The 20,433-nt window shown below is 39.3% G+C and overlaps 1 protein-coding gene across 2 annotated transcripts in view; it reads right to left on the minus strand.

The window, feature by feature from the left end:
- Positions 1-20,433, minus strand: part of CENPF (centromere protein F) — a 71,250-nt gene that overhangs the window by 11,473 nt on the left and 39,344 nt on the right. For both annotated transcript variants that reach the window (XM_074949265.1, XM_074949264.1), the window contains 3 exons: positions 17,556-17,691; positions 12,348-15,910; positions 1,941-4,250 (listed from right to left, as the gene is read on the minus strand). In XM_074949265.1, the coding sequence (XP_074805366.1) occupies positions 1,941-4,250; positions 12,348-15,910; positions 17,556-17,691 (6,009 nt within the window). The remainder of the gene's footprint in view (positions 1-1,940; positions 4,251-12,347; positions 15,911-17,555; positions 17,692-20,433) is intronic.

The raw sequence follows: 20,433 nt of genomic DNA on the forward strand, positions 1-20,433 counted from the left end.
AAAAACTGACAAGGTAAGAGAAAACTATTTAACGGCTGTATAAGTACAGTACTGTAGTCCCAGACTCAAACTTTTTAAACACAAAACAGTAGCATACAAGATTACAGAGAAGATGGGCCTCTCTGTCATTTACAAAGGCATTTTAGCTCTGGGTTGTACAAGAAGCTTCATCCCACGAATGATGTTAGCATTAAAGCCAAAGCTAACTTCACAACATATACAGCAATTGTTCCTACTGAGAGTGTTCTGAGACGTTCAGGGTCATTAGTCTCACCATGACAAAGATGTTGCAACAATCTGAAGTATTTGAGCTGTCTATTTTTGTGACTATTCTGTGGACATATTAGGATATAGAGAGTTAATTCTGGGTCTGATTCCTAAAAGTCACACTGAAATTCATGGCAAAACATTTATTGACATCCAGGAACAGGCCCATAGCCATGTAGTTTTGCACACGGTTTCTGCAGCTAACATGCCTATTTAAATTAGAAGCAATGGTTACATAAACGAAAGCAAGGCTGCACTTCATATGATTTGTAAGACATCAAACGTGGAGAATGAAATATGAGCACTTTAGAATAAGAGGCTTAAATATGAACCTAGATTTTATCTACCCTAGAGAGCTGTCAAAAAGTTTATTTTTAAAAAATGAGTACTTGAGAAACATTATACTTGTTATCAAATTCATCTCAGATACTCTGCTGATGGAAGACATATAAATGCCTGAAATAGAGAAGAGCCCTTTGTCATAGCAGCCTTTCCAGGATGACATCCTGAGGCCTCCCATTTCCAGTGAAACAGTTTTCAAATACAAAGTATGAAGGAAAGGGAAAGAACAGTGAGCTCATCTTCATTCTGTATTAGAGGAGAATATTAACAGAGTATTAAATTTCCTAAAATGTTGGAGCCAGAACCTCAGTTGCTTTAAACTGGCAGAGATCCATGGATTTCAATGAAGATACACAGATTTACACCAGCTGAGCATCTGGCCCTCAAACTTGGAAAAGTCAATTCCTCATACAGTAACGAACTTGGCTGTTTTCCCTCTGTTCCTGAAGATTATTCATCTTTCTGACTGCTTTTTCCCCAGACTACCTTTACTCCCCCCCCTTGCCCCCCAATGTTAATTTCATTGTCCTTTCTCCTCTTCCCTTCTCAGGGAAGAGAAAGATTCTGGCATTACACTTGCTCTTCCTCACGCTCTCTCTCCTGTTTCTCTAGCTCCGAGTCATCTCTCCACACCCTAGTGGCAGTCTCCAGCTCTATAACCCTCCCGGAATACCTTGATCCAGGATACATTTTAAAAGGGCCATTTGTTAAATAGGCAATAAGAATCTGATTCAAAGCCCAGTGAAGTCAATAGGAGTCTTCCCATCAACTTCCATGGACTCTGACTTGTGCCCTAAAGCTGCCAACGGTACCACATATACAAAAACCCTAAATACAAAACACACACAGCTTTCAGTAGGTCTGTGGGTATAGGCAAACAAACACCTACATTGCATACACATTACCTGGTAAGTGAATGCCTATCTGTTAGTGCATACACCCAAATCTTTGTAGACTTGCAAGTGCACACATACAATCTTATGGCTTTTCTACATTGAGGAATTAATTCGGATTATGGTAGGGTATGAATTTATAGTGGCATAGTTATTCCTGATTAACTCCCTGCAAGGATGGTCTTATTCCAGAGTAGAAGTATCCACATAGGGAGTTAATCACAAATAGCTATTATAGAACAACTCCCTGTGAGACAAACATTCACTGAAAATCAGACCTATTGTTTCCACAGCACCACAAATTTTTGTCAGTGATTACTGTACAACCCTCAGTTTAAACTCGTCTGGACTTTAATTTGTCAAGGAAGCGGTCAGCCCAGAGGACTTTCTATCTCCATTCTTACAAAGAGGACTGTACAATAGCTTAAATTGAATTACCTTTTCAACAAGAGCATTTTTTTCAGACAGTGTGGACTCCAGCTCCTTCTCAAGATCTTTATGAGATGCTTTTAGATTTTCTAGGATAGTCTGCAAAATTTCATTATTAGATAGATGTTGAACCTTCTGCTTCAATTCAACTATCAAATTCTGCAGCCCTTCTTTTTCCTGCTTCCAGCATTCACGTTCACTTTCCGCATGTGACAGCTGTACAAAAAGCTGCTCTACATCTTTAATCTTCTTTTGTAGCGCACCATTTTCTTGGATCTTCTCATCCAGGGTTTGTTTACAGTCTGCAAGTTCCTGTACAAATGCTTCCAGTGATTGTTCTAGTTTGGTACTGATGTTTCTTACTTCCTGAAGTTCCAGTAATAGTTGTGTTTTATCATGTTCAAGACAACCCACTTGATAAATTAAGTCTTGTTCTTTTGCCTTACAAATTTCTAGCTCATTGAAAGAAAGCTTTATTTCCTCACTTGCATTTTTCAGCTGAGATTTTATCAATACCGTGACATTTTCAGACTCTTCTTTAATTTGCATATTTTCTTTCTCCTTTTCTTCCAGCAGTCTTACAACGTTAGAGTTAGAAGATTCTAATTCAGATATCTTTTCTTGTTTTTCTTGTAGTTCTTTAGTCAAACCTTCTTTTTCTGACCTGAAGGCATTGACTGCTAATTCTAAACTTTTCAACCTTTCAGCCATCTCTTCCATCTCAATTTTTAATGTTTCTGTCTCTGTGTTAGCAGTCTCTGCCTGCAGAATTGCATCTTCTAGATTTTCTTCTGACATCTGCAATTCTCTTTCAAGCTTCTCAGTTTTGTCCAGAAGAAAGTCTGCTTTCCGTTCACTCTCTTTCAGTTTTTCAACTGTGTGGCGCCTTTTCTTCTCATCAGATTCTATTTTCATTTTCAACTTCTCAATTCCATATCGCAGTTGATCCACCTCTTCTTGTGTTGAGTTCAGTCTAGCAGCAAGTTCTCCTTTTTCAATTAATGAGCCTTCCAAAGTTTTGGAAAGCTTAGAGTTTTCCATTTCTGATTCACTTAACTTAGTCTGCAACATTTCAGGCTCCCCTAGAATCAATTTTTTTTCCTCCTCCAGATCCTGCATTTGGTTTTGCAACTTTTCTTTTTCTAATGTGAGAACCTCTGTATCCTTTTCCATATTCTGCAATTGCTGCACAAGATAGTCTTTTTCCCTTGATAACTGATCTACATCAGATTTTGTGGTCTGAAGCAGTTTGGTTTGTGTCTTAGCTTCAGCCTCTAATATCCTGATAAATTCAGTAGCATCCACTTTATTTGACTCTAGCTCTTTTATTTTCTCCTGCAGTGTTTGATACAATTGATCCAACTCCTCTTTGTTCTCTGACAAAATGCTCAGTTCTTGACCGAGTTGGTTTCTCTCCCTTGTGATTACAGCAAGTTGCTCTTGAAGAGTTGAAATAGTTTTCAGTTTATTTTCACTGTCTTTTTCTAACTGCTGATTTTTTCTCTGAAGTTCCTCTATGTCACCTTCTATGGACAGGGCATGGTTCTGAATGTTCTCTTTCTCAGATTTTGTTCTCCTCAATTCGTTTTCAGACTGAAGGAACTTCTCATGCCAGTCTCCTTTGGTCACTTCTAAGTCCTCCAGCATGTCTGTTACATCAGATAATCTAACTTTGTACACGTCCACGTCAGACTTTGCCTTGTCAAGTTCTTTTTCTAGAATCATAACTTTATAAGCTATCTGGTGCTTATCAAAAGAAACAGATTCAAATTTCTCATTTAAGTCCGAGTTTTCTTTTTTAAGTACTAGAACTGTTTTTTCTAGTTCTGCATAAGCAGTTACCTTTGCAGTTAGTTCTGTATGCTGCAAATCCAACCTTGAGTTTAATTCTTTGATTTCCATGAGCAGAGCATCAACCTTTTTATTGCTTTCTTCTATGCCATGGAGCAGCTTCAGGTTTTCACTAGATGTCTGCTTTATCTGTAGCTGAAGAGTTTCAATTGTTACCTGATTTTCCAAGAAATCCAGAGGTGTTAGAGATATGTTGTGATTGGAAAATGATGATTCACTGTGGCAGTCTGTCTTTTTCTCCGATGTATTTCTATATTCAGTCTCAGAGATCAGTTTTGCTGGACATTCTTCTGCAGATCTTGCTTCCGTGACCTCAGCTACATTTTCACATTCAGAGTTCTTTTCTATAGTAATTTGTTCACATAGTCTTATCTCAGGTTTCTCTCGCTTGGGTGCCAAGTTTTCATTAGGCAAACTATGCACTTGCAACGGATGCACGCCATTATTTTCTTGTTCATTAGGAGAAGTCTGCAATTGGTAAAAATCAGTGAAAAACAAGAGTGAGTCTACAAAGAACACAGAGAAATTTCTTACCGGGTAATTTTCCGCTAGCAACTTCTCTTGTTCCGAACAAATTGGTAATGTCACTCTCCTGTGCAATTTGATCCAGTATTGTTGCTGGAGGCTACAGGATTAAGCCTCACCCTTCAACTCAGGCCATTACAAGAGTTATTCCAAAGCTATAGGAAAACTCTCGCAAACTATTACTAACCTTAAGACAACCTGAAATTATAATAACTAATGTTAAGATGATTATATATTTAAATCTCCCTTTAGAAAAAATATTCCAATTTTCTATAAATTGTGTCATGTTCATTTATCAGATAAGGACAGTGGGCTGAATGAAGAGATGCTACTAGTAGAAAGAAAATGATCAGGTAAGAAATTTCTAGGGCTGTCGATTAATCGCAATTAACTCACACGATTAAATTTAAAAAATTAATCACGATCAATCACAGTTTTAATTGCACTGTTAAAACAATAGAACACCAACTGAAATGTATTAAATATTTTTGGATGTTTTTCTACATTTTCAAATATACTGATTTCAATTACAACACAGAATACAAAGTGTACAGTGCTCACTTTACATTATTTTATTACAAATATTTGCACTGTATAAATGATAAACAAAAGAAATAGTATTTTTCAATTACCTCATACAAGTATCGTAATGCAATCTCTTTATCATGAAGTGCAACTAAAAAAATGTAGATTTTTTTTTGTTACATAGCTGCACTCAAAAACAAAACAATGTAAAACTTTAGAACCTACAAGTCCACTCAGTCCTACTTCTTGTTCAGCCAATGGCTTACACAAACAAGTTTGTTTACATTTACGGGAGGTACTGCTGCCTGCTTCTTATTTACAATGTCACCTGAAAGTGAAAACAGGTGTTTGCGTGGCACTTTTGTAGCCGGCCTTGCACGGTATTTATGTGCCAGATATGCTAAACATTTGTGTGCCCCTTCATGCTTCAGCCACCTGTAGCGGGGTGGTCACCTGCTCCTGCCCTTAGGGGCTTAAAACAGTCCAGGAGAGGGTTGTGGCTGGGGGCAAGCAGCTCCTGGGCTGATTGGGGAAGCAGCCTCAGTTGTGGCCACGCCCCAATCAGAGTTCAGCTGGCCCTCGTAAGAGGGCAGTGGGCTAGGAGCTTGCTCTCTCTGCCTTTAGAGGGAGAAGAGCCTGGCTGCTGGGGAGCATACCTATGTACCTAAGGTGGAGCAGGGCTGGGGGAAGGCCAGAGGAGCTGGGGAGTTCCGGCCTGGAAACCCCCCAGGCTGTGGCCTAGTATAAGGCCGAATAGGTACTGGAGTTGCAGGGGACAGCCCAAGGGTAGGCAGAGGCAGCAGGTCCAAACCCCCCCTTGCCTGTGATGAGTGGTTTGTACACTGCAGTCTGCCCCAGTGTGTGGGGGCTAGATGGTGACTGGCAGTAGCCAAAGACTGAGGCGAGGTAGGGATAGTGGGTGGGGGTTCCCCGGGGAGGGGAGACCCAGAGACTGTGGGGTTACTGCTAGGGGGCAGCACCCTGGGTAAAAGGGGCACCGGGGTCCAGGATGGACACGGGGGCCAGTGGCACGTGGGACAACGGCCTGCAGAGGGCGCTCCAGAGGCTGGAAGAGCTAATTCCCTGAGGGACCAGCAGGAGGTGCCGCAGGGGTGAGTCTCGCTCTGTGACACCACTATTCTGGAGGACATGCTTCCACGCTGATGATGTTTGTTAAAAATATAGTGCATTAATTAAATTTGTGACTGTACATCTTGGGTAAGAATTGTATGTCCCCTGCTCTGTTTTAGCCACATTCTGCCATATATTTCTTGTTATAGCAGTCTCGGATGATGACCCAGCACATGTTGTTTGATTTACGAACACTGTCACTGCAGATTTGACAAAAATGCAATGAAGGTACCAATGTGAGATTTCTAAAAATAGCTATAGCACTTGACCCAAGGTTTAAGAATATGAAGTGCCATCCAAAATCTGAGAGAGACGAGGTATGGAGCATGCTTTCAGAAGTCTTAAAAGAGCAACACTATGATGCGGAAACTACAGCACCCGAACCACCAAAAAAGAAAATCAACCTTCTACTGGTGGCATCTGACTCAGAGGATGAAAATGAATATGCGTCGGATCATTATTGAGCAGAACCTATCATCAGCATGGATGCATGTCCATTGGAATGGTGGTTGAAGCATGAAGGGAGATATGAATCTTCAGCACATCTGGTACATAAATACCTTGCAACGCTGGCTACAACAGTGCCATGCAAATGCCTGTTTTCACTTTCACGTGACATTGTAAACAAGAAGTGGGCAGCATTATCTCCTGAAAATGTAAATAAACTTGTTTCTCTGAGTGACTGGCTGAACAAGAAGTAGGACTGGGTGAACTTGTAGGCTCTGAAGTTCGACATTGTTTTGTTTTTGAATGCAGTCTTTTGTACATAATTCTACATTTTTAAGTTCAACTTTCATGATAAAGAGAGTTCTATTATTAAGCACTATTATTAACAGTGTGATTAATTTTTTTAATCGCTTGACAAGCCCTTGAAATTTCTCATTATGCTGAAGAACTTCTCTTCATTCATCACAAATGGGAAATAGCAAGCAGTGATTCACAGAAGTGTGTGTGGGAGGGAAAAAGGATAAATCAGAATTTTCGCTTTTGTTAGAATAGGACAGAATTAGGAGTTCACCCCATATAAAGCAAAAGCTTCATATTGAGGGAATTATTTGGGAATCAACCAAGGAGCAACCTACAAAAGGATGCCTCTGCAGAGAAATGGGATCCTACTTTGCAAATCTTCCTCAGATGAGGCTGATATTTTTGTCCCACAGTACCACTAGGGACCTTATGGAGAGAGCCTTGATTCACTCAGTGAATGGTTTCTCAAATGCCTAGGGTGCCAACTAGTGAAGGATTTTAATATCTTGTCTGTAGCAACTTTGAAACCCCAAGGTCCTGCATTTTGGATGGCAAGAGATGATGAATGTATGACTGGCATGTATATTCTATATGCTTAAGATACATCTTTTAGAGATCTAAGAATCCCCGATAATGCCACAACCTTTCCAAAATTAAAGTTGAAACCAACTAATTTCCAAGAATTGTGGAAAGAGGAATTTACCTTGGGCAGAAAAGGTTATTCTTACAGCCCAGAAACCTTTCTTTACGACCGATCGACCAAGCTGCAAGAAATCATTCCAAAACCTGACTTTTGGAACCAATAGCAACTAGAAAAGCCAACTGCTGGCCAGTCTGATGAAACTTGACATTTGGTGCTCAGTTGGGAGTTTGATATACCTGCATAAAGAACACTTATGGCTAGTACCCAAACTTATTATGGTGTTTGGTTGTAGGTCTCTAACCAACCATATGGGAGAAACTCCAGTGTAGCTAAGATCATCCAAATGTTGTGATCATTATTAATTTTTTGTACTAATTAGACACCAGGGCCCGATTGTGCTGGGTACCACAAAAATATATAACAAAGAGATAGTCCCTGCACCCAAAAATGTATTGTTTCCTTTGCACCATAAGTGAAACTTTACCAGAACAATGAATGAAATTTCCTGATTGAATTCTGTCTGGATACCAAAATGTATCAGTGAGGCTAAAAAAGTGTTTTTAATTTATAAGGGGGGATCACACTCAGAGGCTTGCTATGTGAAAGGGGTCACCAGCACAAAAGTTTGAGAATCACTGGGCTAATGGATAATCTCTGCTGAACTGCACTTTTCTTTTGACATCCAGGCTGTTAAATTATAGGCAGCTCAGGTACAGATGAAATGGGGGCCCATGCTTCAAGCGATCTGGTTCTTCTGCAGCTATAGTGGAGTTTCCTTAGCTATCAATCATGTCCAAAAATTCCCAGGACTTCTTGCGAGTGAAGAACTAGAAGGATGACTTCAGCTCTTTCCTGTTCCATTTATGTAAACTGTCTTGTAAAGCAGCAGATTCTTCTCTACATCTGACATTTCCATGGCCTCTGAGAGAAAAGTTCTGACCTCTGGTTGCTCACTTATGTTGAAAGGGATTTAAACATTCATACTTCAGAGCACAAGTCAACCTCTAACAGGAGATAGGAAGAAATTTCCCTTGTGGGTCAGTTATTCCTTAACTGCCCTCTACAGGGTTTCTTGAACCTTCCTTTGAAGCAACTGCTATTGGCCACTGTCAGATGACAGACGACTCAATGGACCACTGGTTTGATCCCATCTGTCCATTCCTATGTTTTTGTTCCAACACTATTGAATTCTGTAAAAGTAAACTAAAAGGAAGTGTACCCTGACATACTGAAAAACTGTACAGCACAAGTTGTGAGGTTGAGAAAGCTGGATGCTCTTTTTTCTGAGTGAGGGACCATAACCCAGGGTCATCTTGCCTTCCAGGTATGCTCTTCACCAAGTGAGGTTTGTTCCTGTAGCAATCATCCAAGGGCCAAAGTGAAAACTGGGTTGGCTTAAAGTATGTTGCTTGTACTTACCTGCCCCAAAAGAGACATTTGGACAGGATCTGAGAATGACGTGTCCACAAAAGGAATTTCTGGAGGCACATTGTGAAATCCCACTCAGAAGACAGTGCCAATGCATGGCATCAGCAAACCTGGTCACTGGAGAAGACTGGCTACAGGGTGACTGCTGCCAGGATACAACTGATGAGATGAAGTTTTGGGTCTTTGTAAATCTTTACCATAGTGGTAAATTTATAGTCAAAGCCATGCCTATTTTTAACCTGGTTGAACAATTTCCTGCACTGGATTCAGAATATTCTTGATTTTGAACTCCAGGTGGGTTAGAATCCTTTCTAGCAGCTGGCAAGTTATAAATGGATCTGTTTCTCTGGACAGGGCACAAACAGTGATGTTATCTATAAATGGATCGGGTTGTGTAACATGGGACCTCAGCCTTGCTATGACTACTACCAGTCATTTAAACCTCTGGACACAGAGGGTAGGTCAAAACGAAGAGTGTTGTATAGGAGTTGTAAAGTCTTCACACACAAATGATCATTTTGTCTGTGTGATGCTGAAGATTTAATTGTTTGGGAAGAAAAATATTTAGGTCTTCCATGTGAGTGTCTGCTTCACACTTTTCCCTCTGCTAGGCAAACACTCCCTTCATGAATACCTTTGGTGTCGGCAGTGACCAACAGATTACTATGCTGGCTTTGACAAGGAGGGTTCAGGCTTCTGTTATCTCAGTGACTAATTTTGCTGGTTCCCCAAATAGCCTTCCACTTGTAAATGTGGATGCACAGGGTATGGATGATTTTTTTCATGTTCATGAGTGTAAACAGTTTCCTTATAGCCAGAGAGTAAGGATGGTTTGACACAAATCACATCAAGATAGAGGAAAAATTGCCATGAAAGAGTATCTTGCACACCACTTCAAGGATTTGACTAGACTGTAACCCAGAGAACTCTCACACTCAAATTGAGGATCATATCCTAGAGCAGTGGTCCCCAACCTTTCTTGTGGGAATAGTATATTCCCCTGCCCTAGAGACTATGACCCACTTGCTTGCCACCAAGTAGTTTTCCTTACTAGGTATAAGAAATAGCCACAGTTGAAGTTTTGAAATTTTGATGTCGTGTCCTCACTCTTTTGGTAAATGGAATCTTTTGGAAGGAACCCCCTTCTGGGGGCATGGCTGTGTCTCTTTCTGGTATGATTACTGCTTCACTTAGGTTCCCCAAATTTACAAATTTTCCTTATATTTTTATATAACATTTTAGTTTAACATCTAGTTTTAACTGGAAATGATGATCTCAAAGGAGGAAAGTATGAAAAACTAGATAGTTTATTATAGAGGTTTTTTTCAAGACACTGGTTTCCAGTGCTGAGAGAGTCATCTGGATTTGGGGTTTTTTTCTGTGTGGTGGTGTACATGGGGTACTTCCCCCAATTGTTTACAGAAGTGAGGTAGCGTAATCATCCTGATCTGGGGATTTCTCAACTAAGGAGGGATACTGAGACAAATGCTGATTGTTGGAATAGCCTGCTAGATGGCCCCAGGTGCCTGAAAGGGTTCTGTCTACACCCTCAGGCTGGCCAAGCAAGAACCCAGGTAAGTACTTCCAAAGAAAATTAGTACCACTTGGGGCTTTTTACTCAGTAAAGCAGGAGCCATTTTGAACATGGGAAGGGATTTCTCCTTGACGCCTCTGTAATCCCCTGATGGTGCAGGTACATAAGGAATGGAATTCTTAAGTGCCTCTGTTCTGGGCACACACTGTCTGAAAGCTCCTTAGACTTCAATGCTGAGCAAGCCTATGGAGAGGGGGAGGAGACTCCAAACTCCTTTCCCTGGTAAAGCGTGCGTCCTTGACCTGATAGATGGACAGGAACAATTCCCACTCCATTGTGACCTAAAATTTGGGGCCCCTTCCCTGGTTGAAAGAGGGTCCCAGGCTGAAAAGCAGAGATAAACAATTTACATTACCCTGCCACCTCAGACAGGGCTTCACAGAAGTAACGTGTCTCTGCATGCCCAGATATACTCCAGGGTAGGAGGGGGCAGTGACCCTGATACAGAGCACTCCAGGAGACCCGTATATAGGAGAAAACCCCAGCAAACGCATCCTAAGAGTGGGAAGGCAAGAGAAAAAGTTTAAAGCCTGATGTTTATACAACCTGCTCATTAATTATACATATGACTTCCTTACAAAGGGGACAATTCCTTTCGTCTTTTTGGGACCCCGAGCATATGGAGTTTCCAAGTGTTATTCCTGAGCAGGCTACGTGGGGTTCTCATCAACTAGAGAATCCTCATTCTCCTCATCAAGCCTTCTCACAATGGAATCAGGGCTTCAAATAGGTGTGTTATGTGCGCATGCATGGCGCTAGTACGCTGGTCCAACAGAGCCCCATCCCCTCACAGAGCAAGGATTGGTGGCTTGTAGCAGCAGAACATAGGTCACCCTCTAAGGCCTGGTCTACACTGGTGGGGGGGGGGGGGAGGGGAAGAGGGATGATCAATCTAAGTTACACAACTTCAGCTACGTGAATAACGTAGCTGAAGTCGACGTACTTAAATCTACTCACCTCGGTGTCTTCACTGTGGTGAGTCGACTGCTGACGCTCCCCCATCGACTCTGCCTGCGCCTCTCGCGCCGGTGGAGTACAGGAGTCGATGGGAGAGTGCTCAGGGGTCAATTTATCGCATCTAGAGTAGACACAATAAATCGACCCCCGCTGGATCGATCACTGCCCACCAATTCAGTAGGTAGTATAGACATACCCGACTCCTAAAAAGCTGCCCACTGCACTGCTTGGACTTAGCTTGATCTTACAGGGCTTTTCTACCACTGCAATAGCGGTCAAAGGGAGTTACTGAGAGGTGCTGCATTTGCAGATCCAGAGAACTTACTTGAGGGGAGGGAGAGAGGAGCAAGAAGTTGAAATGAAATTAGTATTGCAGAAAAATGAACAAAAATTAGTTATAAAACAAAGTTGTTGGGAGAAACTGAACCGCCAACTTTTTCTGCTGCTGGACACAATTTCTGGTGGCCTGAGTTCAAGGGTGGAGCTCAGTGCTGGAGCCTTCAGCAACAACACTGGTCCACCTCCCAGTTCTACAGGTGAGAGGCATCACCGCTTTGTTACGAATGAGGAGAAAAGCTGGGCAGCAGAACAAACAAAATGTGCACATTTTAGCATGTTTTCAGGTGTCCCGCTAAAGACCTCTTGTATCTTTGATAGCCAGAAGTTTATAAGATAACAGATTTAATCAGATTTCAATACTACTAATGAAGCAGTTATATCAAATGTTATATGAGAATAGATATTAAAAAGGACACAATTTAATATTTTTGCTCTTAAAAGCTTAACTATAAAATGCCTTATTAACTGTCAGCAAAGGATATTGATATTGCTCTTATCCAGCATTGATAACAGAGACTGAAAATAACATGGCTTTGTTATTTTCTGTATTGTACCATTTCAACTAAGATATAGGACAAATCATTTTGAATAGTTTCCATTTTACCTAAGTGAATCTGGTTTTGGTTTTACTGTAAATCAAATGAAAACAATGATGCACACAAAATTTCTTACTTACATCTTCAATATCTATGCATAGCAGGGAACGTGAACTTAAATCAAGGCCTTGTAGCTGGAGTCTTGCTACTTCTAGCTCCAGAGACAAGTGCTCAATCTGTTTCTTCTCTGCTGCCAGTTTATATTCCATCTCCATTGTCACATTACTCAGTTTTTGTTGCCACTGTTCATTGTCAGATATATTTTGCTTTCTGAGGTCATCTGATTCTTTCCTTTCATAAATAATTAGTTGTTTTAGCTCTTGTATCTCATTTTTCATATTTTCACGAGACTGAAATTGCTCTTCAAAGCTCTTGATGGACTTTTCATATGTCTGACATATCATCTGAAGTTCTCTAATTTTACTCTCCAGATTAGATTTTCTATGTATAATGCTCTCTCTCTTTGCAATGAAGTCCAATGCCTGATCATTATGGGGCTCTTCAACTAAACTAATTTCTGTTTTATCTCCTAGAACAGATTCTTGAGAAATATTCAGCCAAATACTTTCTTCTCTCCATTTGCACAGATCGCTATCAAAGGACAACTCCAAAAGATTTGCTTCTGGAAAATATGGCATCTCATTAAGACATGATGGAGAAAATGTGGACTTGGTTTCCTCTAATTTAAATTCTCCATCTTTTTGGCGAGAAGTCACCTGCACTTCCACTGAATCAGCATTAACTTTATTCAGACTTGTTGACAATGCAGAATTTTCTGCCTTAAGAGTTTTAATACAGGACTGTAGCTCAGACACTTTGAAGATCATACTACAGTGTTGCTCATGTAAGATTTTATGCTCTCTTTGTAAAGAGAAAATTTTCTCTTTTACTTCAGCAAAGTGCATTTTAACTTCTTTGTTGGACAGTTTTAAATCTTCATAGTTATAGTTAGGTTCAGTGCTACATTCCAGAGATTTGAAAGACATTTGCTCATTATCAAAGTGTATTCCTACTTCATTTTCAACACTCTGATCCATTAATTCATCAGGAAAAATAGCTTTTTCATCTTTTAATATTTTAACTTCACTCACTATTTTTTCTACCTCTTCTGCCATTTTATCAGTAGTGGTGCATTCAGTTTTTGAGTCATTAAGTTCGGATGTTAACACTAACTTTTCAATCTGCAGCATTTCACACATTTTCTCCAATTCATTTAGTCTGTTCATTGTCATCTGTAAAGAGGATACTAGTTGGACATCATCATTCTGGCTTGTTGTCAGCTCATGAAGAACCAAAGAGTACTTTTCATCTATTTCTCTTTTAGAGTTGACCTGGGAATCAGCATCAACAACAGACTCCACTGATTGGTCATTCTTATCCACCACTATAAGCTTAGGATCTGGAGTTTCCAATTCTTCTTTAATAGTTTGTAATTCTTGCTGCATCCTCTCTTTTTCCTTTTCACTTTCCTCAAGTTTTCTTTCCACACTTTTTAAAGCAGCCTCCAACTGCATTACCTGTGTGCTGTAGTTTTCTACAGAGACTTCTCTGTCCTCAAGATCCATCTGAAGTAGCTCAAGTTTAACCTGATATTTATTCAGCTCGTTCTCTTTTTCTTCCATGGACACTCTCAACTGTTCTGATGTAGGCCTTCTGTCATGAACTAAGTCACACGCTAGAGATTCATTCTTTGTTTTTATTACCTTGCTCAATTGCTCATTCTCTTGAAGCAAGACGTTATGTTCTTCTTGCATTTTGTTTTGTTCTGCCCTGACATTTAACATTTCCTGTCTCAAACAATCCAACTCAGCTGAAGATACATTTTGGATGTGAGCAATCTCAGATTGTTTAAATTGCAACTCTGACTGCACTTTCTCAAGTTCCTGAATCAAATCTTTATTTTTTCCCTCTAAGGACACTAGTTTAGAGAAGAATTCATTACGCTCATCCCTAAGCTGTTTCTCTTGTCGTTCTGATTCTGCTTTACTCTCCTGAAAGTGACTTTTTTGCTGTCTTAAAATGCCTTCTGTGTTGGCATTTTTTTCTTCCATTGATTTGTATTTTCCTTGTAGATCTACAAGTTCTTTTTCAATTTCTTCATATCTTTCTATGAGTGACAGTCTTTCCTCCTTGTGTCTTCTGGACAACTCAGAAATGCTTTCCTCTCTTTCCTTTAAACTATTAGAAAAAATTATGTTTGTTTCTAGTAAGTCTACTTTTTCTTGTTCTAAAGCCTTGTTAATGCCCTTAAGGGTTCCATTTTCTTCAGTAAGGTCCTCAATTTCTTTTTCACGTAAGGAAAGCATTGTAGACATGTCTTTTTTCTTGAAATTCCATGTGTCACACACAAGTTGTAGCTGCTTTACTGAATCCTCAAGCAATTTATTATTGATTTTTAAATCCCAAATCTCTGCTTGTTGAGTTTCTAATTCTTTGTTCAAAGTGTGCAATTGCTTGTCCTTTTCCTCAAGGGCAGCTAATGTTTTATCAACACAATCTTGCTGAGCAAAAGTATCCCCTTGCAAGTTATGAATATGGTTTTTAGTCTCTGTTACAAAACTTCCATGCATCTGTTCTGCTTCAACTAGCTTTTTTTCTGTCTCACCTTTGATTTCTACCAAGTTTTCATAGGGTTTCTGCAAAAGTGACTTAAACTGCTTTTGAGCCATTAATGAAATCTCAAGAGAAGAGACCTGATCTTGTAGGATTGACATATCCTGTCCATCATTTTTATCTGTATCTAGGACAGCTTTTGCACAATGGTCTTCCCAATCCTCACTGATTGTTCCAGGTTCTCTCATTAATACATCTGTGATGGAATTTTTCACTGGAAGTTGTTCTTCACCACCCAAAACAGTCCTGCAATGTTTATTCTGTAAATGTAGTTCTCTGTCTTCTGTTACTTCAGAAATATCTTTTGATTTTACAAGATAGCAAATTTTCTCATATTTACCATGCAACTCATGATAACATTGATCCTTTTCCAGTACTTCGTTTGCTGCTAACTGTAGCTTTTGTTCTAGAATTTCAACTTGGTTGGTGAGCTGAGATATTTTCCAGGTCATATTTTCTATTTCTTTCCGATATTTTTGATCTGAACATTCCGCTTTTTGTTGAAGTTCATCATAAGCTTTTTTCTGTGCCTCTAGTTTTTCACTTTTATATTCCACCATGTCTCTGAGATTTTTAATCTCTAAACTATATTTTTCTTTCTCATTTACCATTATTCTGACAGTCTCACTACTTTCATTACTTTTAACTTGTTGAATCTTGAGAAAACTTTCCAAGTCATTAATTTTGCTCAGCAATTCTTCCTTTTCAGACTCAAGCTTATTCACAAGTTGTTCATTTTCATTTTTCCATTGAGAAAGAATAGTAAACTCCTTTTTTAGTTCTTCACATTCTCCCTCCTTTAATCCAACAACTTTCAGCAAGGCTTCTGATTCCTTCTCCATTTTACTTATCTTACTGTTTAGTTCCTCAGTATGGCTTTCTCTTTGCTTCAGCAGATGTTGAATGGAGTCTCGTTGCTTTTCCAGATCAGCTATAGCTAATTTCAATTTCTCCAAAGTGAGAGAGGCATCTTGTTTGTTGAGTTTCTCTTGGAGTATCTTTAGGTCTTCTTCCTGAGACAAACTCTTATCTATAGTAATAAAAAAAATTAAGTGGTTAATTTGTGAAAGCAAACTATGTCAAATATGCAATAGTAGCTTTTATGGGTAACACCATAAAATGGCAATATTGACATTTTTCAATTTTTCACCTAGCAGTAAATTTTCTTAGAATTTCAGAATATAATTACATATGTGTTCCAAAACTGCCTTTATTCCCAAACCATGAAATTGTATAGCTGAGACAATTTCAGCATTGCCAGAATTCAGTTTTGCAGAAAGAACATACTGCTGCTAGTCAACTTGCTCTATGCTTCACAGTTGTATCTCTGTTTCTACAGCCCATTTTTACTGAGGTCTGATGGCTTGTACTCTGAAACGCATGGTTGACAGGTAACAGTACCAGATGAAGAATTTTGGTGCCCTATTTGTCCATTTTCCTCTCTTCAGGATCCAGAATATATAAAAATAATCAAGGTGTTCGATGGACTGATTTATGAAGTAAAATTAAGAGGTGCAGACAATACAAGAGATTTCCTGTATTGCAAAGAGAATTCTATTGAATAACACCAACTTACCATATAAAACAAGACCACGCATTCCCTTCCAACAGGACAAGGAAAATTCAATTTCTCCAATACCCCAGAATTTGGCGATTCAAAGGGGGAAAAAAGGTATAACTAGAGAGGATAATCAGAGACTAATTAGAGAGGAAAAACTGTCCGGGGGTTAAAGGTGACAGCCTAGGACTCTGGGCACCCACATTCAGTTATGTTTCAATTAGGACAAGTTATTATTGGTTGCAATGCAGAGCTACAGCACAAACATCTTCTGACTTATTTTTTGTTCATAACTATTCCCTCCAGAAAACTGAGATAATGCTACCATTTGACACCTTACTAGAGGTAGAGTAAGAACCACAGATAGAAGATAGTGAAAGCAAGAAAATGGACTTAGACGGCATTACATTTTATTAGCTAGCCAAAAGTGCTGCCACATGCCAGAAATAAGATCAAAACACAAAGCAGTTATTTGGATGGACTCATGGATTGGAGAGTGCAGAAATACTGATTAAAATGGGAGCAGGACTGGTTCCATAAATTTAATTTTGAAATCTCATTAAGTGAGGTTAGACTTCTACAGAGATAAGCAGGAGCAGTCTCCTTTTCAATGTCTATTTAGCAGAATTACCGGTTCTCTTAAACCACAGTATGCAAAATGCATTTTCCCAACAAAATATACAAATGTAGGGAAAAGTCAAATTAGGGCTTGGCAGGTAATATTTCATCACATTTTAGCTTGATGGAGTCCATATTCAAGCTAAAGAATAATAATTTGAGGTGTATTTGTTTGCTTGGGATTTTAAAACACAGGAGCACATTGTAGTATTTAATTTGCTGACCATATAGTTTTGTTTGGGACATATTTATTCCTCATTTTAAATAGCTTTAAAACCATATAATTTTATGAGTTAGAATATTTGTATAAAAAAGTTCCATCTCAGTTTGGAAAGAAAATTGCGTGTATTAGCTAAAAGTTAATTTAACTATATCACACAGTGGGAACTTTTTTTCCTTGGGTATGCTTCAAATCACCATTTATAATGAGGTTTACAGATCCTTCACACTAAAGTAATGGTTTGTAATAGGATTTAATAGGTAGAAATCTGTAACTCACTTTTCATTTCTTCAGCATAATTCTGGCTCTCCTTTAGAAACTGTTTGGCTGTTTTTAGTTGTTCTTCCAGCTGATGGATTTCTCGTGACTTTTGATCAGACTGGCAGCGAAGAAGGTTTTTTTCCTTCTTCATTTCCTACAACAAAACATTAGTTACAAAACAGTTGATTAAGTAAATAAACTTAGAGCAGTGTAATGTGGTATACTACCCATCTGAGTCCCATGAAGACTGGAAAGTTGGGCCTTGGTTTCAGCTGGCACAGATCACAGCAGTACTTAAGTGGCTCAGGGTATGGAACCAGGGAGCTGCAACCAGTTCTCTGTTGCCTGCCCATAGCAGATCTTGACACTGGATAGAATCCACCCCACAAAAACTGAGTCAGTGAAGTTAAGTGACTTGCCCAAAGCCACAGAGCTGAGTCAATTTCACTGCCAGTATCAGAACTCAGGAGAAGTTTCCAGTTCCAGCTCCTGTTCTCAGACCACCCATCTCTCAGTGTGGATAATTCAAATATATGAAATTGCTCGTCAGCAAGATAGCATTAGATGTAAAGTATTATTAGTCAGTAATACCTGGGGGTTCAGGATAGTACATTTTCTAAGTATCTTTTTTCCAAATAAGTTAAGAAAAGTTAAAATGCCCCATACAACTATGTCCTACCTGGGAACTTAAATAAAAGTTATTTCTAAAAAACTAACTCCTTCTACCCAAACTCCTGCATTGCTGGGTAACAGATGGCATGGCATTGGTGGGACTCTATTGGACGCAAGCCATCATTTATTCATCTACTTACTACTAGCAGATGGCACCAGTGCACAGAAGCCAAATTCAAGAAAAGGGAGGGTCTGGATGGAAAACAAATTAAAACCTTGCTGGCACAGCAGGTCTGTATTTTCAGCTATTTAAACAAGTCACCCAAAGAACATAAATAAAACCGTGGCTGCTTCTAGTTATTTTCCTTTCCTCTCACAACTTCCTAATCCAAAATATCCAACTGTTATACCGAAACACACACACACTCTCTGCTATCAATCACTCTAAAACACACAGGTGTCAAGAGACACAATTTTCAGGCAATGCTGATGTATGACAAATGTTTCAAAGCTGTATGAATTCTGAGCTTCCTGTGTTCAAAATACCAATGAAATTCAAGGGGTTTAAATGGCTAAAATGCCCGCCCCTCTTGCTGTGACTCTGCACAAGTGGCTCTGATTAAGAAGCATTCAACACAAACCTGGAACAAACAACCTAACATAGCTGCAAAAAAATCCCATGCTCTGATGCTGGACTTTCACAAAATCATTTGCAAGAAATGCATTCTCCCACCTTAATCTGGTAAGGCTACATCCCATCATTTGGGATTACAATTTGGCCTCAAATCACATAGGCCTTCATTAACTCCTGGTTGAATAAATGAAATCCAATGTATTTAGACTTGACTGCATCAGCCCTGAAAAATCTGCAACAGTTACAGAACACAGCAGCATACCTTCTCAGTAATACAGGTTCACTTGAGTACATCAGTCCTATGCTTCACTCACTCTCTGATTCCCCAACAGAACACTGAATCAAGACTCAAAGCTATTTTCAAAGCTATAAAGAACATGGGCCCAAAATACCATCTTACTCTCTCAGACTTCAGTAGCTGTGTTCAAGAACAACTGTCTACACATCAGCAGTAAAACTAGCATATGCAGGAGACAGGGCTTTTTCAGGAGCTGGCCCAATACTATGAAATTGACTCCTGCAAAAACTTAGAATGACAACATACATCACCATTTTTCATATTTACTCCCCGCCACGCACACCCTTTACCCTCTAGGACAGTGGTTTTCAACCTCTTTTCCATTTGCAGACCCTAGAAAATTTCAGATGGAGGTGCAGACCCCTTTGGAAATCTTAGACATAGTCTGTGGACCCCCAGTGGTCCACAGACCACAGGTTGAAAACCACTGTCCCATTGTAACGACAACCTTTCAAGGACCCCTTAGATAGTCTGTGAACTCCCAGGGGTTTGTGGACCACAGGTTGAAAACCACTGCTCTGGGGTATATGGGAGAAATAGAAACCTCAAATGACAGATTCTAGTCACCTTAATTATTCTTAAGTCTGGAAAGCATTCAGATACAACAGCAATTGGCACAATATAGGAACTTAAAAAACAACAATCTCTGATGTTCCTTCTATGACTATTCTGAGCTCTCGTCCCTTTCATTTTCCTTCTAACTACAAATTAAAGGAAAAATCTTTTAATCAACAATCAAGGTTTTTTATAAATCAAAACTTACAGCCAGATCCTTGCAGTGTAAATTAGAATAACTTTATTCATTTCAATGGAGCTATGCTAATATATGCCAAGTCAGGATCTGGCTTCATAGCTAGAATTTTGTTGATAATGCTGGTCTATAGTGCTCACAAAAGTAAAAATGCACTTGTTTTGGTTGTTAGCAAAGCAAATATAACTAAAAAGACATGTAATGGAACATTATACTGGAGGAGGAGACTTACCCATGTGAATGCAAAGAGGCAAAGAGTTTGGCAGTACCTCCCAGGGATTCTTTATTTATAAAAATCATTTTGGGGATTTTCTCTTGCTTTAAATTGACTGTGTGACCAAAAAAGTACCCATTCCACCATGAAATCTTGGAATTAGGCAAAACACAAAGCTTAGGAAGCAGCTCATGATTCTAGAATTTCCAAATGAACTCAAACAGATATTTAAAATGTTTTATTTTTAGGACTAAACATAGAAAGAGTCTCTTGAACCATACTACATAATTAGATTAGACAAATAACTCCACATGAACTCCACATTAATATGCAAACTAGATATCATTAACTTGGGTTTGAATAGAGACTGGGAGTGGCTGGGTCATT

Source organism: Natator depressus, chromosome 3 (assembly GCF_965152275.1).
Source record: "Natator depressus isolate rNatDep1 chromosome 3, rNatDep2.hap1, whole genome shotgun sequence".
In the NCBI taxonomy this organism is placed as follows: Eukaryota; Metazoa; Chordata; order Testudines; family Cheloniidae; genus Natator; species Natator depressus.